This window comes from Pan troglodytes, chromosome 9, assembly GCF_028858775.2.
Source record: "Pan troglodytes isolate AG18354 chromosome 9, NHGRI_mPanTro3-v2.0_pri, whole genome shotgun sequence".
In the NCBI taxonomy this organism is placed as follows: Eukaryota; Metazoa; Chordata; class Mammalia; order Primates; family Hominidae; genus Pan; species Pan troglodytes.
Window position 1 is genome coordinate 73,918,546 of NC_072407.2, and position 22,523 is coordinate 73,941,068.

The 22,523-nt window shown below is 46.6% G+C and overlaps 2 protein-coding genes and 1 pseudogene across 13 annotated transcripts in view; 1 reads left to right on the forward strand and 2 right to left on the reverse strand.

Moving 5' to 3' along the window:
• Positions 1-22,523, reverse strand: part of LOC134806957 (putative zinc finger protein 705EP) — a 109,071-nt gene that overhangs the window by 75,420 nt on the left and 11,128 nt on the right. The window lies entirely within an intron of this gene.
• XNDC1N (XRCC1 N-terminal domain containing 1, N-terminal like) overlaps positions 1-22,523 on the reverse strand; it is a 58,071-nt gene that overhangs the window by 11,996 nt on the left and 23,552 nt on the right. For 3 of the 12 annotated variants that reach the window (XM_063782517.1, XM_063782518.1, XM_063782516.1), the window contains one exon: positions 12,612-13,552. In XM_063782517.1, the coding sequence (XP_063638587.1) occupies positions 13,463-13,552 (90 nt within the window). In that variant the 3' untranslated portion in view covers positions 12,612-13,462. 12 annotated transcript variants of the gene reach the window in all.
• On the forward strand, positions 20,302-21,444 carry LOC134807310 (olfactory receptor 7E24-like; annotated as a pseudogene).

Here is a 22,523-nt window from a genome sequence, read left to right on the forward strand (position 1 = left end):
CAGCAGCCGTATCTGAGCTGCCTGGTTAGGCGGGCAGCAGCTGTCTCTAATCTAGGCTGCCCCAGCGCGACCGCGATCCAGGCAGCTGACTCTGACCCTGGCTTCCAGTGCGCGCTTGCGATCTGAGCTGCCCCGGTTTGGCGGGCAGCAGCCGTATCTGAGCTGCCCGGTTAGGCAGGCAGCAGCTGTCTCTAATCTAGGCTGCCCCAGTGCGACCGCGATCCAGGCAGCTGACTCTGACCCGGGCTCCCGGTGCGCGCTTGCGATCTGAACTGCCCCAGTTTGGCAGGCAGCAGCCGTATCTGAGCTGCCCAGTTGATCAGGCAGCATCTGTCTCTGATCTGAGCTGCCCCGGTTTGGCAGGCAGCAGCCGTATCTGAGCTGCCTGGTTAGGCAGGCAGCAGCTGTCTCTAATCTAGGCTGCCCCAGTGCGACCGCGATCCAGGCAGCTGACTCTGACCCAGGCTTCCGGTGTGTGCTTGCGATCTGAACTGCCCCAGTTTGGCAGGCAGCAGCCGTATCTGAGCTGCCCGGTTGATCGGGCAGCATCTGTCTCTGATCTGAGCTGCCCCAGTTTGGCGGGCAGCAGCCGTATCTGAGCTGCCCGGTTGGGCGGGCAGCAGCTGTCTCTAATCTAGGCTGCCCCAGCGTGACCGCGATCCAGGCAGCTGACTCTGACCCAGGCTTCTGGTGCGCGCTTGCGATCTGAACTGCCCCGGTTTGGCGGGCAGCAGCTGCCTCTGACCAGGGCTGCCAAAGTGCGCCTGCGATTAGATATCATTAATAAGTAAGTCAGATCAGATTTCCTTTACAAGGATTCAAACCCACATTCCCTTACAGGAAGAGACTACAAATTATTACAGGATAAGTAATACCCAGAGCACTCCTCTATCTCTCCTTACGAGTAATTTCAAAGAAGTTAGAGCAAGAGGCCATGATCTTAGTATAGAAATCAGGAAAGGAAAGCTAATTACTCTGTGTCGCTCCGAATGGCCTGCCTTTGATGTGAGGTGGCCGCCCGAAAAGACCTTCTGACTTGCTGTCATCACTAAGGTAAAGTCCAAGATTTTCCTACCTAGGCATGCAGGCCACTTAGATCATATCCCATATATCCTCATATGGCAGGACCTTGTTAAGAACCCGCCTCCTTAGCTGTCCCCTTTCCAATTGGCCTCTGAACCCTGTAAGGCACTAGTTGCTCGACCACCAAAATCCAAGCAACCAACTGCCCCCCCCATCCTGTTTTACCTGACAGCGAAGACCCACTGTTCACAGAACCCCCTCCGTACCCCTCCGGGCCCCAGGCCCCAGCCCCCCTGGCTAAGCTGCAGGAAGGAGCAGGCGGACAGGAGGCGGCCGGCACTCACAGGCCCACTGAAAAAGAAAGTAACTTTGAAAGGCCGGCGAGGAAGACGCGAAGGCGCACTTCGCGGACCAGCCCCCCTCAGCCGCCTGACTCCACGGTGGCTTTACCCCTTCAGGAAATAAGACCCCCAGATGACACAAGAATCCCCAGGCTCCAGTACTGGCCATTCTCCACCAGTGATCTGTATAACTGGAAAACTCAGAGTGCTCAGTTTTCAGACAATCCCAAAGATTTACTGGCTTTACTAGATAGTGTCATGTTCACCCACCAGCCCACTTAAGATGATTGTCAGCAGCTCCTCCGAATTTTGTTCACCACGGAAGAGCAAGAAAGAATACAGATAGAAGCTAGAAAGCTGGTCCCAGAGGACAACAGTCAACCGACTGCCAACCCCGACCTCATAAACGCAACCTTTCCTCTGACCAGGCCGGCATGGGACTACAACACGGCAGAAGGTAGGGGACAGCTACACCTTTATCGCCAGACTCTAATGGCAGGTCTCCAGGCAGCTGCTCGCAAGCCCACTAATTTGGCTAAAGTATATTCTATTTTGCAAGGAAAGACAGAAAGCCCAGCTACCTACTTAGAAAGATTAATAGAAGCTTTTAGACAGTACACCCCCATAGATCCAGAGGCTCCAAGAAGTCAGGCAGCTATTGTAATGTCTTTCGTAAATCAGGCAGCCCCAGATATTAAGAGAAAACTCCAGAAATTAGAAGACTTGGAAGGAAAGCGGATTCAAGACCTCCTTCAGATAGCCCAGCAGGTTTACAATAACAGAGATACTCCAGAGGAAAAGCAATTTAAGGCCACTGAAAAAATGACCAAAGTCCTGGCAGCAGTAGTACAGAAAGAGCATCTACAGCCAGAGTACACCCAACCTAGGCGGCCCCCCCGGCATGATAATCTAAGCAAAGACCAATGTGCCTATTGTAAAAAGGCTGGCCACTAAGTAAAAGACTGCCCCAAAAAGAAACCACAAGGACAAGGACCCGGACCCCCTAGGTCTACACCCGTACTAGTCACTCAAGACGAAGACTAAGGAAGACAAGGTTCGGACCCCCTCCCCGAACCTAAGGTAACTTTGCAAGTGGAGAAGTCCCCAGTCCAGTTCTTAGGCAACACAAAAGCAACAACCATTTAATTAGACAGACGAAGCCAAGTTAGCCTTCCAACAGATTAAAACCGCCCTACTCTCCATGCCTGCACTAAGACTACCTGATGTTACCAAGCCCTTCCACTTATACGTGGATGAAAATAAAGGTGTCGCCAAGGCGGTAATAACTCAGAACTTAGGCCCCTGGCAGAGGCCAGTTGCCTACCTGTCAAAGAAGTTAGACCCAGTAGCTACCAAGTGGCCCCTTTGTCTCCGAATGATTGCAGCCACGGCTCTGATAGTGCAAGATGCTGATAAACTTGTCATAAGGCAAGAATTGCGGGTCGTTACTCCACATGCCATCGAAGGTGTACTCAAACAGCCACCTAATCGATGGATGAGTAACGCCCGGCTCACCCACTACCAAAGACTACTACTAAATCCTCTCAAGATAATTTTCCTGCCCCCAACGACCTTAAACCCTGCCTCCCTGCTGCCCAACCCGGACCTGGACGCCCCACTCCATGACTGCACCAAGATACTAGCTCAGGTGCACGGAGTTCAAGAAGACCTGCAGGACTGCCCACTACCTGACGCCGACCTCGTCTGGTTCACTGATAGGAGCAGCTTCATGCATCAAGGCCAGAAGTACGCTAAGGCGGCAGTAACTTCAAAGACTAAGGTAATCTAGGCGGAACCCCTGCCCCCAAGGACATCGGCCCAGAAGGCCGAACTGATAGCGCTCACCCAAGCTCTTACCTTAAAGGCGAGGAAAAAGCTGACAGTATATACAGACAGCCGATATGCTTTTGCAACAGCGCATATACATAAGGCCATTTACAAGGAGCGAAGGTTACTGACGGCTAAAAGAAAAGAGAAAAAAAACAAGCAAGAGATCCTAGCCCTGCTAACAGCCCTATAGAGGCCAGAAAAATTAGCCATTGTACATTGCCCAAGGCATCAGAAACTAACTACTCCAACTGCTCAAGGCAACTTTCTGGCAGACCAAACTGCAAGAAATGTGGCAAAGGCTCCCAGCCAACTCCTTGCACTCCAGCTCCCTGACCCGGGCCCCCAGGACTTGCCATATTTCCCTGAATATTCAGAACAAGATCTCCAGTAGATTGACAAACTTCCCCTGAAACAAATCCAGAATAGGTAGTGGACTGATACTAATGGCCAAACCATCCTACCAGAAAAATTAAGACAACAGGTGTTAGAACACATCCACCGAACCACCCACCTGGGGGCCCGGCAGATGATAGACCTGATCAGACGCTCCAAGCTCAAAATCAGACATATAGCTGAGACGGCCAGCAGTATCGTGACAAGTTGCAAAGTCTGCCAGCTTAACAACGCATACCCCCAATCTCAAGCTGCAGCAGGAACAAGGCTCAGAGGAACCAGGCCCGGTATCTACTAAGAAGTAGATTTTACTGAAATAAAGCCAGGAAAGTACAGGTACCAGTACTTACTTGTCTTTGTAGATACTTTTTCAAAGTGGACTGAAGCATTCCCAACCAAAAAAGAAACTGCTCAGGTCGTAGCAAAGAAAATTCTGGAAGATATCCTTCCCAAGTATGGCTTCCCCATCCAGATAAGGTCAGATGATAGGCCCGCTTTCGTCGCTAAAGTAAGTCAGGACTTGGCTTCCATCCTTAAGGCAAATTAGAAACTACATTGCGCTTACAGGCCCCAGAGTTCAGGACAGGTAGAAAAGATGAATCGGACCTTAAAAGAGACCTTAACTAAATTGACTATAGAGACTGGCGCTAATTAAGTAGTCCTTCTCCCCTATGCTCTGTTCCAGGCCCGTAATACCCCTTACAAACTAGGCCTCACCCCTTACGAAATCATGCATGGCAGACCTCCACCCCTAGTTCCTAGCTTAAAAGATGACCTGCTTAAGTCTGAAACAGAAAATGTCTCTGAATTCTTATTTTCCTTACAAGCCTTACAGAAAATTCACCAAGAAATCTGGCCCAAGCTAAGAGAGCTATATAAGACCAGTCCCCCACCGACACCCCATCCGTACCAGCCGGGAGACTAGGTCCTGGTTAAGCGACACCGACAAGAGACCCTAGAGCCCAGGTAGAAAGGACCACTCCAAGTACTCCTGACCACACCCACCGCCCTGAAAGTAGAAGGCATTGCGTCGTGGATCCACTACACCCACGTCAAGCCAGTAGACCCAACCTCCGACCTTCTAAGGCCAATCACGGCGGCGGCGGCTGAAGCACCGGACACGTGGACTGTGAACAGAGCTAAGAACAACCCCTTAAAACTCACCCTGCGCCGGCAGCATAACTCACTGCAAACATGCAGTTAAGTAGTCTAACTCTAACATTAGTCGCCCTAGTGGCCGCTGAAGAAAACATAAAGCCAGCTCCTAATCCCTTTGTCTAGAGATTCTGGCTTTATGAAAACCAAACCCACCCTAGGCAACCTCATAAGCCCAAGAAATTAGTGGCCAGTGCAGATTGCCCCTCCTCAGGGTGCAATAGCCCAATTTTACTAAATTTTACCGATTTCCCAGTAGCCAAACCAGTGGCACCAATAATATGCTTCAAGTATGATCAGACTGAATACAGTTGTAAGCACTATGAGTAGCACCAAAGTGCCGGCTGCCCTTATAACTATTGTAACATCCATAAATACCAATAGTGAGGTGGAGAAGAACAGATAGATCCCAGATGGCCCTTCCATCGCAGACAAGATAAAGACCTTTCATATACATGGATAGTTAGAGACCCCTGGAACTCCCGCTAGACCACGCCTCAACACAAGGCTGTATACTACTCCTCCGCCTCCACATGGCCTAGCAGTCACCTCTATCTGTGGCAGGGTCTAGTGCAAGTACGGCCCCTAGTCCATAGAAATATCCAGCGACAAGAAAACCGCCTGACACAAGATTTACGTCCTTTTTCCTAGTTAAAATTATTGCAAGAAAGATTAGAACTTGCCTACCTTACAAGACTTCACAGCCTGTCTGGCTGCTTTCTATGTGCCTCTCTAAGGCGTCCACCGCTAACCGCTGTCCCCCTGCCATGAAGATCATCCACCTCTGCCCAAGCTAACAACCACCAAAACCTCTCATATGCCCCTATCCCTAACGTGCCACTATAACTAAACCCCAGTCAAGAGAAGTTTCCCTACTGTTTCTCAGGAACTAATTCCAGCCTCTGCAACATCACTGCAACGCCCCCTAACATCACCTTAAAAGCTCCGTCAGGCATATTCTTCTGGTGTAATAGAACATTATCTAAAAACCTATCAAGCCCCTCTGTTACCAACCTACTGTGTCTTCCTGTCACATTAGTTCCCCGGTTAACTCTACTTACTGCCGGCGAGTTCCTAAAGTATACCGGTAACTGGACTAGTGCTGTTATTCACCCAGACCCTAGACCAAGACCTGCACGAGCCATATTTCTCCCCCTCATTGCAGGAATCTCCCTCACCGCATCCTTCACGGCGGCCGGACTGGCTAGAAGAGACCTAGGTCACACCCTTATAGAAAGTAACAAGCTGTACCAACAATTTGCCGTTGCTATGGAGAAGTCAGCTGAGTCCCTTGCCTCCCTCCAGCGGCAGCTCACGTCCCTAGCACAGGTAACCTTGCAGAACCGGAAGGCCTTAGACCTACTCACTGCTGAAAAAAGAGGAACGTGTATGTTTCTAAAAGAAGACTGTTGTTTCTACATAAATGAATCAGGACTCATAGAAGACCGAGTCCAACAGTTACGCAAGTTAAGCACAGAAGTAAGAACACGGCAGTTTGCTTCAGCTGCAGACCAATAGTAGAACTCATCTATGTTTTCTCTGTTAGCCCCCTTCCTTAGACCCCTGCTAAGTCTACTATTTCTGCTTACCGTAAGACCTTGTGTTGTTAACAGAATTTTGCGGTTTGTTAAAGAAAAGTTTAACACTGTACAACTCATAGTCCTCAGAGCCCAATACCAACCTGTAAACGCTGAAACAGAATCAGACTTATAAGACCCAAGATTGGCTCTAAAAAATACCTGAAAAGAAAGGGGGGGAATGAAAAGAGCCGTGCACATTCCTCAGCCCCAGGCTCAAAACAAACAAGCCCAGTACAAACACATCCCATCCTCCCATCCCACCACATATCACCATATATCTCTTAAACTTCCCCCAGGCTCAAAACAAACAAGCCTAGTACAAACACCACCAGGAAAGTCTCCGATAAAAGGACAGATGAGGGGACAGCCGTTCAAAGTTTTACTGAAAGAGCAGGAACCAAAAGAATTCCTTTGTTCCCCTGTAACTTTCAGGCTATAAAAAAGCAAACACTCGCATTGTTCAAGGCCCTCTTGTATGCGGTAGAATGGAAGGACCAGGTTCGAACTTGTAGTAAAGATCCTTGCCGCTTGGCTTTGACTCTGGACTCTGGTAGTCTTCTTTGAGGAACAAACGGTCTGGGCATAACACTTCAACCACCAAGGAGAGAGAGGTGCAGGGTATGCAGTGGTAACCCTGGACACTGTTGTTGAAGCCAGATCGTTGCCCCAGGCCACTTCAGCCCAGAAAGCTGAACTCATTGCTTTCATTCGGGCCTTAGAACTCAGTGAGGGTGAGACTGTCAACATTTACACCGATTCTCAGTATGTCTTTTGAACCCTTCAAGTGCATGGAGCGTGATACAAAGAAAAGGGCCTATTGAACTCTGGGGAAAAAGGCAGAAAATATCAACAGGAAATCTTGCAATGATTAGAAGCAGTATGGAAACCCCACAAGGTGGCAGTTATGCATTGCAGAGGACACCAGCGAGCTTCCACCTTGCTGGGTTTGGGGAATTCCCGCGCTGACTCAGAGGCTCGAGCCTCTGCCCCCTTCTGGGTATCAGTGCTCCCTCAAGCACCTGATCTTGGACCTACTTCTTCTAAAGAAGAAAAGGACTTTGTCCAGGTAGAGGGAAGGACAAGTGATGGAGGAAGGATGGATTTGGTTACCAGATGGGAGAGTAGCTGTGCCACAGCTGCTAGGAGCTACAGTTGTACTGGCTGTGCAAGAAACCACCCATCGAGGTCAGGAGTCACTGGAAAAGTTGTTAGGCTGGTATTTCTACATCTCGCCTTTGTCAGCCCTTGCCAAAACGGTGAGGCAGCGGTGTGTTACCTGCCGACAGCATGATGCGAGGCAAGGTCCAGCCTTCCCATCCGGCATACGAGCTTATGGAGCAGCCCCCTTTGAAGGTCTCCAAGTGGACTTCACAGAGATGCCAAAGTGTGGAGGTAACAAGTATGTACTAGTTCTTGGGCGTACCTACTCTGGGTGGGTGGAGGTCTGGGTCTTCCACCCCAAACCTGGATGTTAGCAACGAGATCGCAGAAGGGGTGTACACACCCTGCGACATTGGAAGTAATATGATCCTCTCCCCACCTGGATACTGGGAAAGATACCACAGCGCGGGTATATGTTTCCTACGTTGTTGCGAGTAATATCATTCTTTTCCTTTCTGGATATTAGGGAGAATATCACAGGGGTGCTGTACAATTACTTCGACATTGGGAGTAACATCATCCTCTATTTTCCTGGATATTGGGCACAAAAACACAAAAGGGTGAACAACCCCTGCGATATCTGGAGTAATATTATCCTCTCCCCTCACGATTATTAAGAACAATATCATAAGGGTGGGGGATGTACTCCCCCTTTCATGTTTGATAACATCCTCTTTCCCCCTGGATATTAGGAACAATATCAGGAAGGGATGTACAGACCCTGCGACCTTTGCTGTCATATAATTGTCTCTCCCCTAGATATTAGGAGAAAATGTCACTGGGGATGTGAACAGCCCTGCGATATTGAGAGTAGTATCATCCTCTCCCCCCTTGAATATTGGGAACAACATCACAGGTGGGGTGTACTGCCTCTGTGATATTGGGAGTGAAATTTTCCTCTCTTCCCCTGCACATTAGGAAGGGTATCAGAGGGGGAGGGTGTACATTCCCTGCGATATTCAACGTAACCTTATCCTCTCCCTCCCAGGGTATTCAGAAAAATATTACAGGAAGTGTGTACACCCTCTGCGATATTGGGAGTCATATCCTCTCTCCCTGTGGATAGTAGGAAGAGTGTCACAGGGCTGTGGAAACCTCCTGCGGTCCTGGGAGTAATATCATCCTCTCTCCCTCTGAACATAGGAAGATTTTCACAGGGGTGTGTACACCCCCTGCGATATTGGGAGTAAGATCATCCTCTCCACCCAGGAAATGACAAACAAGGTCATGGGGGGGTGTACTCCCCCTGCGATATTGGGAGTAATGTCGTCCTCCCCAAACCTGGATGTTAGCAACGAGATCACAGAGGAGGTGTACACACCCTGCGACATTGGAAGTAATATGATCCTCTCCCCACCTGGATACTGGGAAAGATACCACAGCGCGGGTATACATTTCCTACGCTGTTGGGAGTAATATCATTCTCTTCCATTCTGGATATTAGGGAGAATATCACAGGGGTGCTGTATAATTACTTCGACATTGGGAGAAACATCATCCTCTATTTTCCTGGATATTGGGCACAAAAACACAAAAGGGTGTACAACACCTGCGATATTGGGAGTAATAGCATACTCTCCTTCCCTGGATGTTAGAAAACAATATCATAAGGGCTGAATACGCCCAGCGATAATGGGAGTCATGTTTACTCTTTCACAGGCCATTTGGAACAATATCACAGGGGGTATTTACAAACACGGGTGGTGTACAACCCCTGTGATATTGGGAGTAACATCATTCTCTCCACCTCCGGATATTAAGAACAATATCCCCGCGGGAGGTGGTACACCCCCAGTGATATTGCGAATAATGTCATCCTCTCCTTCCCTGGATATTAGGAACAAAATCAGAGGGGGGTGTACACCGTCTGTGATATTGGAAGCAATATCATCCTCTCTCCCGCTGGATATTAGAAAAAAATATCACTCACGGTGTACACCCACTGTGATATGAGGAGTAATATCTTCCTAGGGTAATACGAATAATTTCACTGTCTGTACACACACGGTGTACACTCACTGTGATATTAGGAGTAATATCTACGTAGTAGATAACAAATAACATCGCAGGGTGTACACCCACTTTGATATTAGCTGTAATATTTTTCTAAGTTGTTACAAATAACATCACAGGGTGTACCAACATGGTGTATACTCACTGTGATATCAGGAGTCGTATCTCTGTAATATATTACGAATAATATCACAGGGTGTACACCCACTGTATTATTAGGAGTAAGATCTCTGTAGGATATTACAATTAAGATCACAGGGTGTACAGCCACCGTGATATTAGGAGCAATATCTTTCTAGGATATTACAAATAATATCACAGGGTGTACGCCCACTCTACTTTCAGGAGCAATATCTCCCTAGGATATCAAAAATCCTATCACAGGGTGTCCAATCTCTGCCTTCCAAGTTCTAAGGGATTCTCCTGCTTCAGCCTCCCGAGTAGCTAGGGTTACCCTCCACCACGCCCGGCTAATTTTTTTTTTTTTTTTAATTTTCACTGGAGACAGGGTTTCACCACGTTGGCCAGGCTGGTCTGGAACTCCTGACCTCAGGTGATCCATCAGCCTCGGCCGCCCAAAGTGCTGGGATTACAGGCGTGAGCCATGGTGCTGGGCCAAGAGTTATATATTCAATTCATTTGGAAACGCAGCTCCCATTTTTGAGTGTGCATGTACTTTTATGAAGAAATGATGTCAGAAAACCGAAGGATGATAATAAATATGAAAAGTAACAGGCATGGGAAAAGGACTTCCGATTGAGAACTATAAGGTTCGATTTCATTTTCAGATAATGGGGTCCTAGCTCTTGTGTCGTCCTTTTACATATTCTACATCAATGGAAGTTGTAGCACCATGTCAGAATAAAGTAGAGTGTATTTCATGGCTTCTTAATTTCTTTCAATTAGACTGAGATCTTTTTCTTCAAGACAGAAGGACATTGTCATTGCATTGTGTTTTTTCTGAAAAGAGTAGGCCGTATTTTACTGAGATCACGGATTTGTTATATATGACGTTTTGGTCTTCTAATATTCTTCAGTGGATTTTCTCTAAAGTAGTATGTACAGAAAGCCTTGTATAGCACAAAAGTAAATCACATAATAATTCTGAGAGTTTTGGAATTGTCACAACTGAGAAACATTGCTGGCGGTGTATGGTCCGCAAGTGTCAAGATGTTCCTTGTGAATTGCTTGCAACCAGCATTAAGGGCTGGTTTTTATCTTTTATTTTTCCATTCCTCTTTCCTTCTCAAGGTGTCAAAGACACACAGGGCCATGGAATCTCACAGGTGTCTGAGAATTCCTCCTCCTGGGACTCTCAGAGGATCCAGAACTGCAGCCGGTCCTCGCTTTGCTGTCCCTTTCCCTGTCCATGTATCTGGTCACGGTGCTGAGGAACCTGCTCAGCATCCTGGCTGTCCGCTCTGACTCCCCCCTCCACACCCCCACGTACTTCTTCCTCTCCAACCTGTGCTGGGCTGACATCGGTTTCACCTCGGCCACGGTTCCCAAGATGATTGTGGACATGCAGTCGCATAGCAGAGTCATCTCTCATGCGGTCTGCCTGGCACAGATTTCCTTCTTGCTCCTTTTTGCATGTATAGAAAGCATGCTCCTGACTGTGATGGCCTATGAGTGCTTTGTGGCCATCTCTTGCCCTCTGCACTACCCAGTCATCGTGAATCCTCATCTCTTTGTCTTCTTCGTTTTGGTGTCCTTTTTCCTTAGCCTGTTGGATTCCCAGCTGCACAGTTGGATTGTGTTACAATTCACCATCATCAAGAATGCAGAAATCTCTAATTCTCTCTGTGACCCCTCTCATCTTCTCAAACTTGCTTGTTCTGACAGCGTCATCAATAGCATATTCATATATTTCGATAGTACTATGTTTGGTTTTCTTCCCATTTCAGGGATCCTTTTGTCTTACTATAAAATCGTCCCCTCCATTCTAAGGATTTCATCGTCAGATGGGAAGTATAAAGCCTTCTTCACCTGTGGCTCTCACCTAGCAGTTGTTTGCTGATTTTATGGAACAGGCATTGGCGTGTGCCTGACTTCAGCTGTGTCACCACCCCCCCAGGAATGGTGTGGTGGCGTCAGTGATGTACGCTGTGGTCACCCCCATGCTGAACCTTTTCATCTACAGCCTGAGAAACAGGGACATACAAAGTGCCCTGCGGAGGCTGCTCAGCAGAACAGTGGAATCTCATGATCTGTTCCATCCTTTTTCTTGTGTGGGTGAGAAAGGGCAACCACATTAAATCTCTACATCTGCAAATCCTGCCCCTTAGTCACATTATTTTTGTGGCTTGATGGCTTTTATTCCTTTCTGCATTTCCTTTGTGAATATTGCTTTCTTCGTTATGCCTTTAACTGGAATGGGTGAGGATTCTGGGATCCTTTGTTTAGCAGAAACCTCATGACAGAATCCTCTATACCTAGGCGGCCTCTTTTAGTTTCTGAGCAATAACCCTGTCATCCAGGTGGAATCACAACCATCTTTTTATATACACGAAGCCCTCACTTCATTTTGGAATTCCCTGAAAACTGACTTTATGGAAACAATGTACAGGAGGTCCTCCAACACCATTGGTTGTTCAAAGTTGTGTAGTTATACTGTTGATGAAAAATAAGTGGTTTCACTATACATAATTTTGCTTCAAGGTGAAGTTTCCAAGAGACTTTCAAAGATGTTAAGTGAGGACATATTGTACATCAAATTCATATCCTCTTCCACAGTTCATGTGGAATTTCTTTATAAACTGCTTCTATAGAATCTATTTAGGCAGGTTATGTGGAGAGATCCACGTCGCCGTTCCTCACTCTTGGCTTTCAGTCAAATCACCTGGGGAGATTACAAATGATGAGGCCTGGGTCTCAATACCTGAGATTCTGATTTCCTTGCACCTATGTGAGTCTGTGGATTTCTTTTTTTCTTTTAAAGCACCAGAGGTGGTTCCAATAACGAAGTTTTTAGAGGCATCAAGCTCCAATGAGTAAGAACAGAAATTGATTGTAATATGATTTCTTCAAATATTATCTTCAAACGCATTGTCCAGCAACACCATACAAATATTTATTATGTTGTTTTTTCTTACCATTTCTCATTTTCTATTTCTTTCTTTTCCTTTTTTTTTTTTGAGTCAGAGTTTCACTCTTGTTGCCCAGGCTGGAGTTCAATGGTACGGTCTCGGCTCACTGCAACCTCTGCCTCCCGTATTCAAGCAATTCTCCTGTCTCAGCCTTCCAAGTAGCTGGGATTACAGGCATGCGCTACCACGACTGGCTTTTTTTTTTTTTTTTTTTTGTATTGTTAATAGAGACAGTGTTTCTCCATTTTGGTCAGGCCGGTCTTGAACTCCCGACCTCAGGTGATCCGCCCGCTTCCGCCCCCCAAACTGCTGGGATTACAGGCATGAGCGACCGCGCCCAGCCACCACTTAGCATTTGCATTTTACATTTGTTGAAGTTGTAGATTTATACACACATTGATTGCTGCTTTGTTATACACTTGCATATACATAAGATGGGAAATAGAAAAGAATAAAATGGGCACAGTATCCCTGAAGATTCACATTCCGAGACATTTTAAGAACATTTGCTCTTCAGAAATTTGTTTCAATGAAGAAACTGTGGTATACAAACCCAGTGAAGTATTATTCAGCCTAAAAAGGAAGAAACTCCTCTCCGCTACAGACAAAATGGATGAGATTGCAGGTCTGTATATTAAATGAAATAAGCCAGCACAGAATGACAAATATTTCATGTCCTCACGTCTATGTAGGAAGAAAAAAGGAAACCTTGGCCAGGTGTGTTGGCTCAGGCCTGTAATCCCAGTACTCTGGGAGGCCGAGTCGCACGTATCACTTGAGTCCAGGAGTTCGAGACCCGCCTGGCCAACATGGTGAAACCCCGTCTCTAAGGAAAACACAAACAATGAGCCGGGCGTGGTGACGCGTGCCTGTAGTCTCAGCTACTCAGAGGGCTGAAGCCCAAGAAGCGCTTGAACTCGGGAGGCGGATCTTGCAGTGAGCCCGGATTGTGCCTGCGTACTCCAACCTGGGCAACAGAAAGAGACTCCATCACACACCTACACACAAAAGGAATCTCAGGAAGGTGGAAAGTATAAATGTGGTTAGCAGACGCTAGGAAGAAAAGGGGTGGGATAGGGAATGAAGACAAGTGGATAATTGGGTCCCAAAATACAGAAAGATGGAATAAGTGAGTTCTAGTGTTTGATAGTACAGTATGAAAATTTTAGTTCATAAGAATTGCTTGCATATTTCCAGATGCTTTGGTAAGAAGCTTCCTAACTTTCTCATTATGCTGGTTTTTAAGCTCTTCTCTTTCTGCTCTTGAAATCATGCTGGTTTTTTGTTTTTTGTTTTGAGATGGAGTTTCGCTCTTGTTGCCCAGGTTGGAGTGTCATGATGCAATCTTGGCTGACCGCAACCTCTGCCTCCTGGGTTCAAGCGATTCTCCTGCGTCCACCTCCTGAGTAGCTGGGATTACAGGCATGCGCCAGCACGCCCAGCTAATGTTTTATTTCTAGTAGAGACGGAGGTTTCTCCCTGTCGGTCAGGCTGGTCTTCAACTCCTGACCTCAGGTGATCCGCCCGACTCGGCCTCCCAAAGGGCTGGGATTACAGGCGTGAGCGACAGCACCCGGCCCATGCTGTATCCTTATCTGTTGTCTGTTGTTGTTTGTTTGTTTTGGAGCCCAGAAATAACTTCTCACCTATATGTTCAAATGATTTTGCACATGAGTGCTAAGAAAGCTCATTGGTGGAAAAGCAGCCTTTTCAAGAAATGGTGTTGGAGAAACTTGATTTCCACATGCAGAAGAATGAAGGTGGACCCTATGTCACACCAGGTGCAAAAATTAACACAAACTGGATCAGAGACCTCACCCCCAGCGCTAAAAGTATCATACGCCTAAAAGAAAACATTGGCCACACTTTCATGACATCAGATTGGGCAATGTTCTCTGGGATATGACACCAAAAGCATAGGCAACAAAAGAAAATTAGATTCCTTGGATTACATATAAATGACAGACACTTTTGTGCAGCAAAAAACACTGCGAACTGAGTGAAAAGATAACCCATGGATTAGGAAAAAGATTTGCAAAGCATATATCTGAAAAGAGGCTGGTAGCCATCATATATAAAGAACAGCTAGAACTAAACAACAAGAAACCCAAAGCATCCCATCAACAATGGTCAGAAGACTCGAGTAGACGTGTCCCTAAAGAAGATATAGCAATGGCCAATAAGCATCTAAAATGATGTTCAAAATCACTCATCATAGGGAAGCGCAAATCAAACCAAGAATGTGATACCACACATTAGGATGGGTGTGATAAACAAACAGGCATTGGTGAGACTAGAGGGAAGTAGGAATGCTCGAATCTGATCGGAGGGAATGTAAAACTGTGAAGGAACGGGGAAAATAGTATGGCGTGTACTGGAAAAATTAGAAACAGAATGATCAGATGTTCCCACAGTTGCATTTGTGGGTACCTGCCAAAAAGAATTAGAAGCCAGGAGTGGAAGACAGATTTGTGTACACCCATATTCATAGCAGCATTATTCACAACAGCCAAAATGTGGAAGCAACCCAAGGGTTCGTGGACAGATGAATGAAAAAGCATACTGCAGTTCCTTCATACAATGGAAGACTATTCAGCCTTCAAAAGGCAGGCACTTCTGGCCGGTGCGGTGGCTCACGCCTGTAATCGCAGCGTTTTGGAAGACCGAGGTGGGCGGATCACCTGAGGTCAGGAATTCAAGACCAGCCTGGCCATCTTGGTGAAACCCTGTCTCTACTGAAAATGCAAAAAATGAGACGAGCATGGTGGCGTGTGCCTATATTCCCAACTACTCGGGAAGCTGAGGCACAAGAATAGCTGGAACCCAGGAGGTGGAGGTTGCAGTGAGCCCAGATTGTGCCACTGCACTCCAGCCTGTGCGACAGAGTGAGACTCCATGGAAACACAAAACAAAACAAAATCAAACGAACAAACAAAAAACAAAACAAAACAAAAAAAACAGGCACTTCTGACGCAGGCCGCAACATGGATGAACCTTGAAAACATTATCGTCAGTGAAATAAATAAATCCCAAAAGGATAAACACGCCCAGGCTCAGTGGCCTGCACCTGTAACCCCAGCACTTTGGGAGGCTGAGCCAGGCGGATCACTTCAGGTCAGGAGTTTGAGACCAGCCTGGCCAATATGGTGAAAGCCCGTCTCTATTAAAAATACAAAAATTAGCTGGGCGTGGTGGCGCACGCCTGTAATCCCAGCTACTCGGGAGGCTGAGACACAAGAATCGCTTGAACCCAGGATGTGGAGGTTGCAGTGAGGCGACATCAAGCCACTGCACTCCAGCCGGGGTGACAGAGAAAGACTCTGTTTCCAAAACAAAAAAATAAAACACGGTATGATTCCACTTATCTATCAAGTGTCTAGAGTAGTTAAACTCATAGAGTTGCAAACTAGAAAGGTGGCCCCCAAGGGCGGGGCACGGAGAGGAGTGGAGAGCTTAGTGAATGGGTGCAATTTCCATTTTGAAAGATAAAACTGTTCCGGAGACGATGGCGGTGATGGTTGCTAAACAATGTGAACGTACTTAATGTCATGAAACTGTAAACTGAAAAAGCGTGGAAACTGTAAATGTTTATACTGGCCATTCTATATGAACTAATATATATTTATAATTTTTAATATTTATACGTGGTATATTTTCCCACAATAAAAGATGAAAATTAAAGCAGTTGGATGTTTAAAAAGAAAAGAAAGAAGGGAAGAATACACACTAGCTTTCTCCTGATTAGAGGAAGAACCCCAAAACTTCTAAGGACACTTACTTTTCTCTTCTTCTTCTTGCATTATTATAAGGACATCCTTAGAGGTTGGGGAAATTGGGTGACCTTGGCTAAGAAGGAGCTCTGTGCCTTGAGCCACCCAGGCCACAGAATAGTAAATCCTCAGTCTGTGCCTCCAGCCCTGCAGTGTGAGGTTCCAGTCCTGGGGGCTCCACTCCCGTCACCTGTATCAGGAGGCTCACGTCTCACCCTGTCTTCTTGCCAGCCTTGAGGACGGAGTCTGAGCCTCCATGGTGCACCACACAGGGAGGACAGTGGACCTGTTCTCCGCAGTCATGGCCCAGCAGAGGGGAAGGGCAGTTCAGTGAGTGTAGGGAAAAGAAAGAGAGATCAGACTCTTACTGTGTCTATGTAGAAAGGAAAGACATAAGAGACTCCATTTGGAGAAAGACCTGTACTTTCAACAATTGCTTTGCTGAGATGTTGTTAATGTGTAGCTTTGCCCCAGCCACTTTGACCCAACCTGAAGCTCACAAAAACATGTGTCGTATGAAATCAAGGTTTAAGGGATCTAGGGCTGTGCAGGACGTGCCTTGTTAACAAGATGTTTCCAAGCAGTATACTTGGTAAAAGTCATCGCCATTCTCTAGTCTCAATAAACCAGGGGCACGATACACTGTGGAAAGCCGCAGGGAGCCCTGCCTTTGAAAGCGGCGTATTGTCCAAGGTTTCTCCTGATGTGATAGTCTGAAAAGTGGCCTCGTGGGATGAGAAAGACCTGACCGTCCCCGAGCCCGACACCCGTAAAGGGTCTGTGCTGAGGTGGATTAGTCAAAGAGGAAAGCCTCTTGCAGTTGAGAGAGAGGAAGGCCCCTGTCTCCTGCCTGCCCCTGGGAACTGAATGTCTCGGTATAAAACCCGATTGTACATTTGTTCAATTCTGAGATGGGGGAAAAACCGCCCTATGGTGGGAGGTGAGACATGTTTGCAGCAATGCTGCCTTGTTATTCTTTACTCCGCTGAGATGTTTGGGTGGAGAGAAACATAAATCTGGCTTACGTACATGTCCAGTCATAGTACCTTCCCTTGAACTTCATTATGATATAGATTCTATTGCTCACATGTTCATTGCTGACCTTCTCCTTATTATCACCCTGCCCTCCTACTACATTCCTTTTTGCTAAAATAATAAAAATAATAATCAGTAAAAACTGAGGGAACTCAGAGGCCGGTGCCGGTGCAGGTCCTTGGTATGCTGAGCGCCGGTCCCCTGGGCTCACTGTCGTTTCTCTATACTTTGTCTCTGTGTCTTATTTCTTTCCTCAGTCTCTCATCCCACCCGACTAGAAATACCCACAGGTGTGGAGGGGCAGGCCACCCCTTCAAGTGAGTGCTGAGGGACGTTCAGGAGCCTTGTTTGGTTTCCTCCTCCTCAGGACACACAGGAGAGTGTGGTGGGCAGATGGGAGGAGACCAATGTGCAAACTGTCCGCTCAGCAGACTGTGCAGTTTCTGTTCTTGGTTGTGCTGGGGGTCTCAGAAATCTTATTCAAAATTTTGCTTTCCTCCCCCACTGGTTGTCCTTTTCATAGACATCTCACCCATGATAGCATGGAATCAGTCCCTCTAAACTATTCCCTAAGAACAACAAACAGATTATGAAGGTGATGATGAGGATAAAGAGGATGACGACAGACACCATGGCCTCATGAACCCTTACTGAGGGCTTCCTAAAGGTCAGGTTCTGAGCTCTGTGTTCTATGCTGCTTGTTTCATTTCATCTGCATAGTCTCCACGTTATTAGTGCACATTTCAGGATGATTTTACAGACTAGAAAAGGAGCAACGCCTTTTCATATAACTCATACTAGATCACGAAGTCAAAAAGGGTGAAGTCTATTTTGAACCATGCAGTCTAAGTCCAGACACATGGCATTTGGCCAGTCCTCTCCCTGCAACCAACCTGCCCTCTCAAATCGTCGTCACTCAGGCGGATGCCCCTGCTCACTGTGCCCTTCCCTTTGGGGGTTCCTTGTAGACCACAGCTAGACCAGTGGGTGCCACAATCACTGTGTCAAGTATGAAAAGGACAGCTGAGATCACATCAAGGATTCCAGAAAGAATTGGCACAGGATCATTCGGGATGCATCTCTCCCTTGCCCCTGTTCCTGGCTTTCCGTACAGCTCTTGACTTCCTCAAAGGAGTCATCAATTCGGAGTTTGGCTTCCATTCCTATTGAGGAAGCTGGAAAGCGTTTCAAAAATGCTCCTCCGATGTGCCTGTGGTTAAGACCTCTGAGCTCTGCTTAAGACTTTTGGAAGCTGGGAGCGGTGGCTCACGCCTGTAATCCCAGCCCTTTGGGAGGCTGAGGCAGGCGAATCACAAGGTCAGGAATTCGGGACCAGCCTGGCCAACATGGTGAAACCAGGTCTCTATTCAAAATAGAAAAAATGAGCCAGGCGTAGTGGCGGGCGCCTGTCATCTCAGCCACCTGGCAGGCTGAGGCAGGAGAATAGCTTGAACCTGGGATGCACAGGTTGTGGTGAGCTGAGATCACTCCACTGCACTCCAGCCTGGGCAACGGAATGAGACTCCGTCTCAAAACAACAAAAACAAAAACAAAAAAAACCCACAACTTTTTGAGAGTTGGAAGAACAGGAAGTATAGTACTCGGGACTTCGAGTCTGGCCATGAATTTTGAATACCACACTTTCTACTTCTCTGTATGGCAAGGGGTGAGATGTCCATCCTCTGAGACTCAGCACTCTCATCTGACTTGTTTTCCAGTTGATCCGATGGAAGTGAGTGATGATTAAGCTGATCGTGGGCGCCCGCTGCGTGAGCTCTAGGTGACGGATGCATAAAGTAAAGGCAAAGTGAATTTTAGATACATTCGTTAAGATTTTCAGCTTCAACTCCACACAATTCAACGGAAATATCCCCTGACCTGAAATTCTGCTTTCCCTGCATTCCAGACAGGACATTATGTTTCGTCCTTCTCTCAGTAAGTACTGAGTACTGTGAGAGGAACAAGTGAGTCTCTTTTGTTTCTGATTCCTCAGAGCCTACATCTTTCTTGGCACATAGGAGACAGCAAAAGTCAAAATCTATGTGAATGATTGAATTGACACTTCCTTGCTTCACCAAAATTGGCTGTCATCAGTGTGACTTTGACTTACTTGATTCTTTTTGTTTTTTGTGTTTTGAGACGGAGTTTTGCTCTCGTTGCCCAGGCTAGTGTGCAGTGGTGTGATTTCGGCTCACTGTAGTCTCTGCCTCCCAGGTTCAAGCCATTCTCCTGCCTCAGCCTCCCGAGTAGCTGGGACTACAGGCGCACGCCGCCATACCGGGCGAAGTTTTTATATTTTTAGTAGAAGCAGGATTTCACCATGTTGGCCAGGATGGTCTTGATCTCCTGACCCAGTGATCCGCCCTCCTCGGACTCCCAAAGTGCTGGGATTACAGGCTTGACCCACCGCGTTTGGCCAAACTTTCTGATGAAAACTCTAAGTCCACCGAAGCTAAGGACAGGAGTTAGAGCTTCCATGAATTTTAAAACAAGACCCACCGATTTGAGTAAGCAATTACTCTCTCGAAGGAGAAAAGTCCGAAAACACAATGATGAAATCACTAGGATCTAACTGGCATGTGGAACTATTTTCTGCTTATGAACTATCAACTTTCATTTCATTTCCGGATGGCATGGTCTCAGCTGTTACATAGTGTTTACAAATGTTCTAAATCAAGGGAATTCGTATCAATCTAGTAGAATAAATAAAATATTTGAGTTCTTAATTTCCTTTAATTAGGATAACCTTTTTCTTAAAGTGAAGACAATGCTTTTATTACATCTTGTTCTTCGGAAAAGATAGGCTGTATTTTCTAGCAATTACGAATTTGTTATATGTGATGATCTGGTTCTTGGAACTTTCTTGAAGCTAGTGTCTCCAAGGCAGGTGTGTACAGCAAGACGTGAATAACACAGCAATCGATGTTGAAAGCATTATAAGACAATTGAGTTTGTCAGAACTACAAAATATTGCTGAGTGTGGATTGCTCTGAAATCTGAAAACATTACTTGTGAATTGCTTATATCCAAAATGCAGACACAATGCTAGGTATTGGTTTACTTGTTTCTGATTTTTCAACCCTCTTTTCCAGGCAAAAGGTGTCCAAACTATACAGACCCACAGAGTCTACCAGATGTCTATATATTCCTCCTCCTCGAACTCTGAGGATCCAGAACTGCAGTCGGTCGTCTCTGGGCTGTTCCTGTCCATGTGCCTGGTCACGGTGCTGGGGAACCTGTTCATCATCCTGGCCGTCAGCCCTGACTCCCACCTCCACGTCCCCATGTACTTCTTCCTCTCCAACCTGTCCTTGCCTGACATCGGTTTCACCTCCACCACGGTCCCCAAGATGATTGTGGACATCCAGTCTCACAGCAGAGTCATTTCCTATGCAGGCTGCCTGACTCAGATGTCTCTCTTTGCCATTTTTGGAGGCATGGAAGAGAGACATGCTCCTGAATGTGACGGCCTATGACCGGTTTGTAGCCATCTGTCACCCTCTATATCGTTCAGCCATCTTGAACCCGTGTTTCTGTGGCTTTCTAGGTTTTTTGTCTTTGATTTTTTTTTTTTTCTCAGTCTTTTAGACTCCCAGCTGCACAACTTGATTGCCTTACAAATGACCTGCTTCAAGGATGTGGAAATTCCTAATTTCTTCCGGGAACCTTCTCAACTCCCCCATCTTGCATGTTGTGACACCTTCACTAGGAACATCAACATGTATTTTCTTGCTGCCATATTTGGTTTTCTTCCCATCTCGGGGACCCTTTTCTCTTACTGTAAAATTGTTTCCTCCATTCTGAGGGTTTCATCATCAGGTGGGAAGTATAAACCTTCACCACTTGTGGGTCTCACCTGTCAGTTGTTTGCTGATTTTATGGAACAGGCGTTGGAGGGTACCTCGGTTCAGATGTGTCATCTTCCCCGAGAAAGGGTGCAGTGGCCTCAGTGATGTACACGGTGGTCACCCCCATGCTGAACCCCTTCATCTACAGCCTGAGAAACAGGGATATGAAAAGTGTCCTGCGGCGGCCGCACGGCAGCGCAGTCTAATCTCAATATCTTCTTATCTGTTCCATTCCTTTTGTAGGGTGGGTTAAAAAAGGCAGCAAGGGCCGGGCGCGGTGGCTCACGCCTGTAATCCCAGCACTTTGGGAGGCCGAGGCGGGCGGATCACGAGGTCAGGAGATCGAGACCATCCTGGCTAACACAATGAAACCCCGTCTCTAATAAAAATACAAAAAATTAGCCGGGCGCGGTAGCGGGCGCCTGTAGTCCCAGCTACTCGGGAGGCTGAGGCAGGAGAATGGCGTGAACCCAGGAGGCGGAGCTTGCAGTGAGCCGAGATCGCGCCACTGCACTCCAGCCTGGGCGACAGAGCGAGACTCCGTCTCAAAAAAAAAAAAAAAAAAAAAAAAGGCAGCAAGGTCAAATAAGAATGATATCACAGGGTGAACACCCACTGTGTCATTACGAGTAATACCTTCCTAGGATATAGAATATACTGTCACAGAGTACACACACGGGGTACACCCACTGTGATATTAGAAGCAATATCTCCCTAAAGTATGATGAAAAATATCACAGGGTGTGCACACTGTGTGATATGAGGAGTCATATTTACCCTGGATATCACGACTCATATCAAGGGTGTACACACACCGGGTACATGCACTGTGATATCAGGGGTTGCATCTCCCTAGGATATTATGAATAATATCACAGGGTATACACTATGTGTGAACATCCACTGTGACATTTGAAGTCATATCTGTCTATGAGATTATAAATAATATCAAAGTGTGTACACCCCTGTGACATATTAGGAGTAACATCCTTCTAGGGTATTGCAGATAACATCACAAGGTGCACACCTTCTGTGACCTTTTGCACACACTTTGTGCCATTCAAGGAAAAATCTCCCTAGGATATTATGAATAATGACACAGGCGGTTGACACACATGGTGTACATCTCCTGTGCCATCAGGAGTAATATTCCCCTAGGATATTACTAATAATATCACAGCAGGTGTACATATATGGTGTTCACCCCATGTGACATTAGGAGGAACATGCCCCTAGGATGTTAGGAATAGTATCACAGGTGTTGAATATGCATGATATACACCCC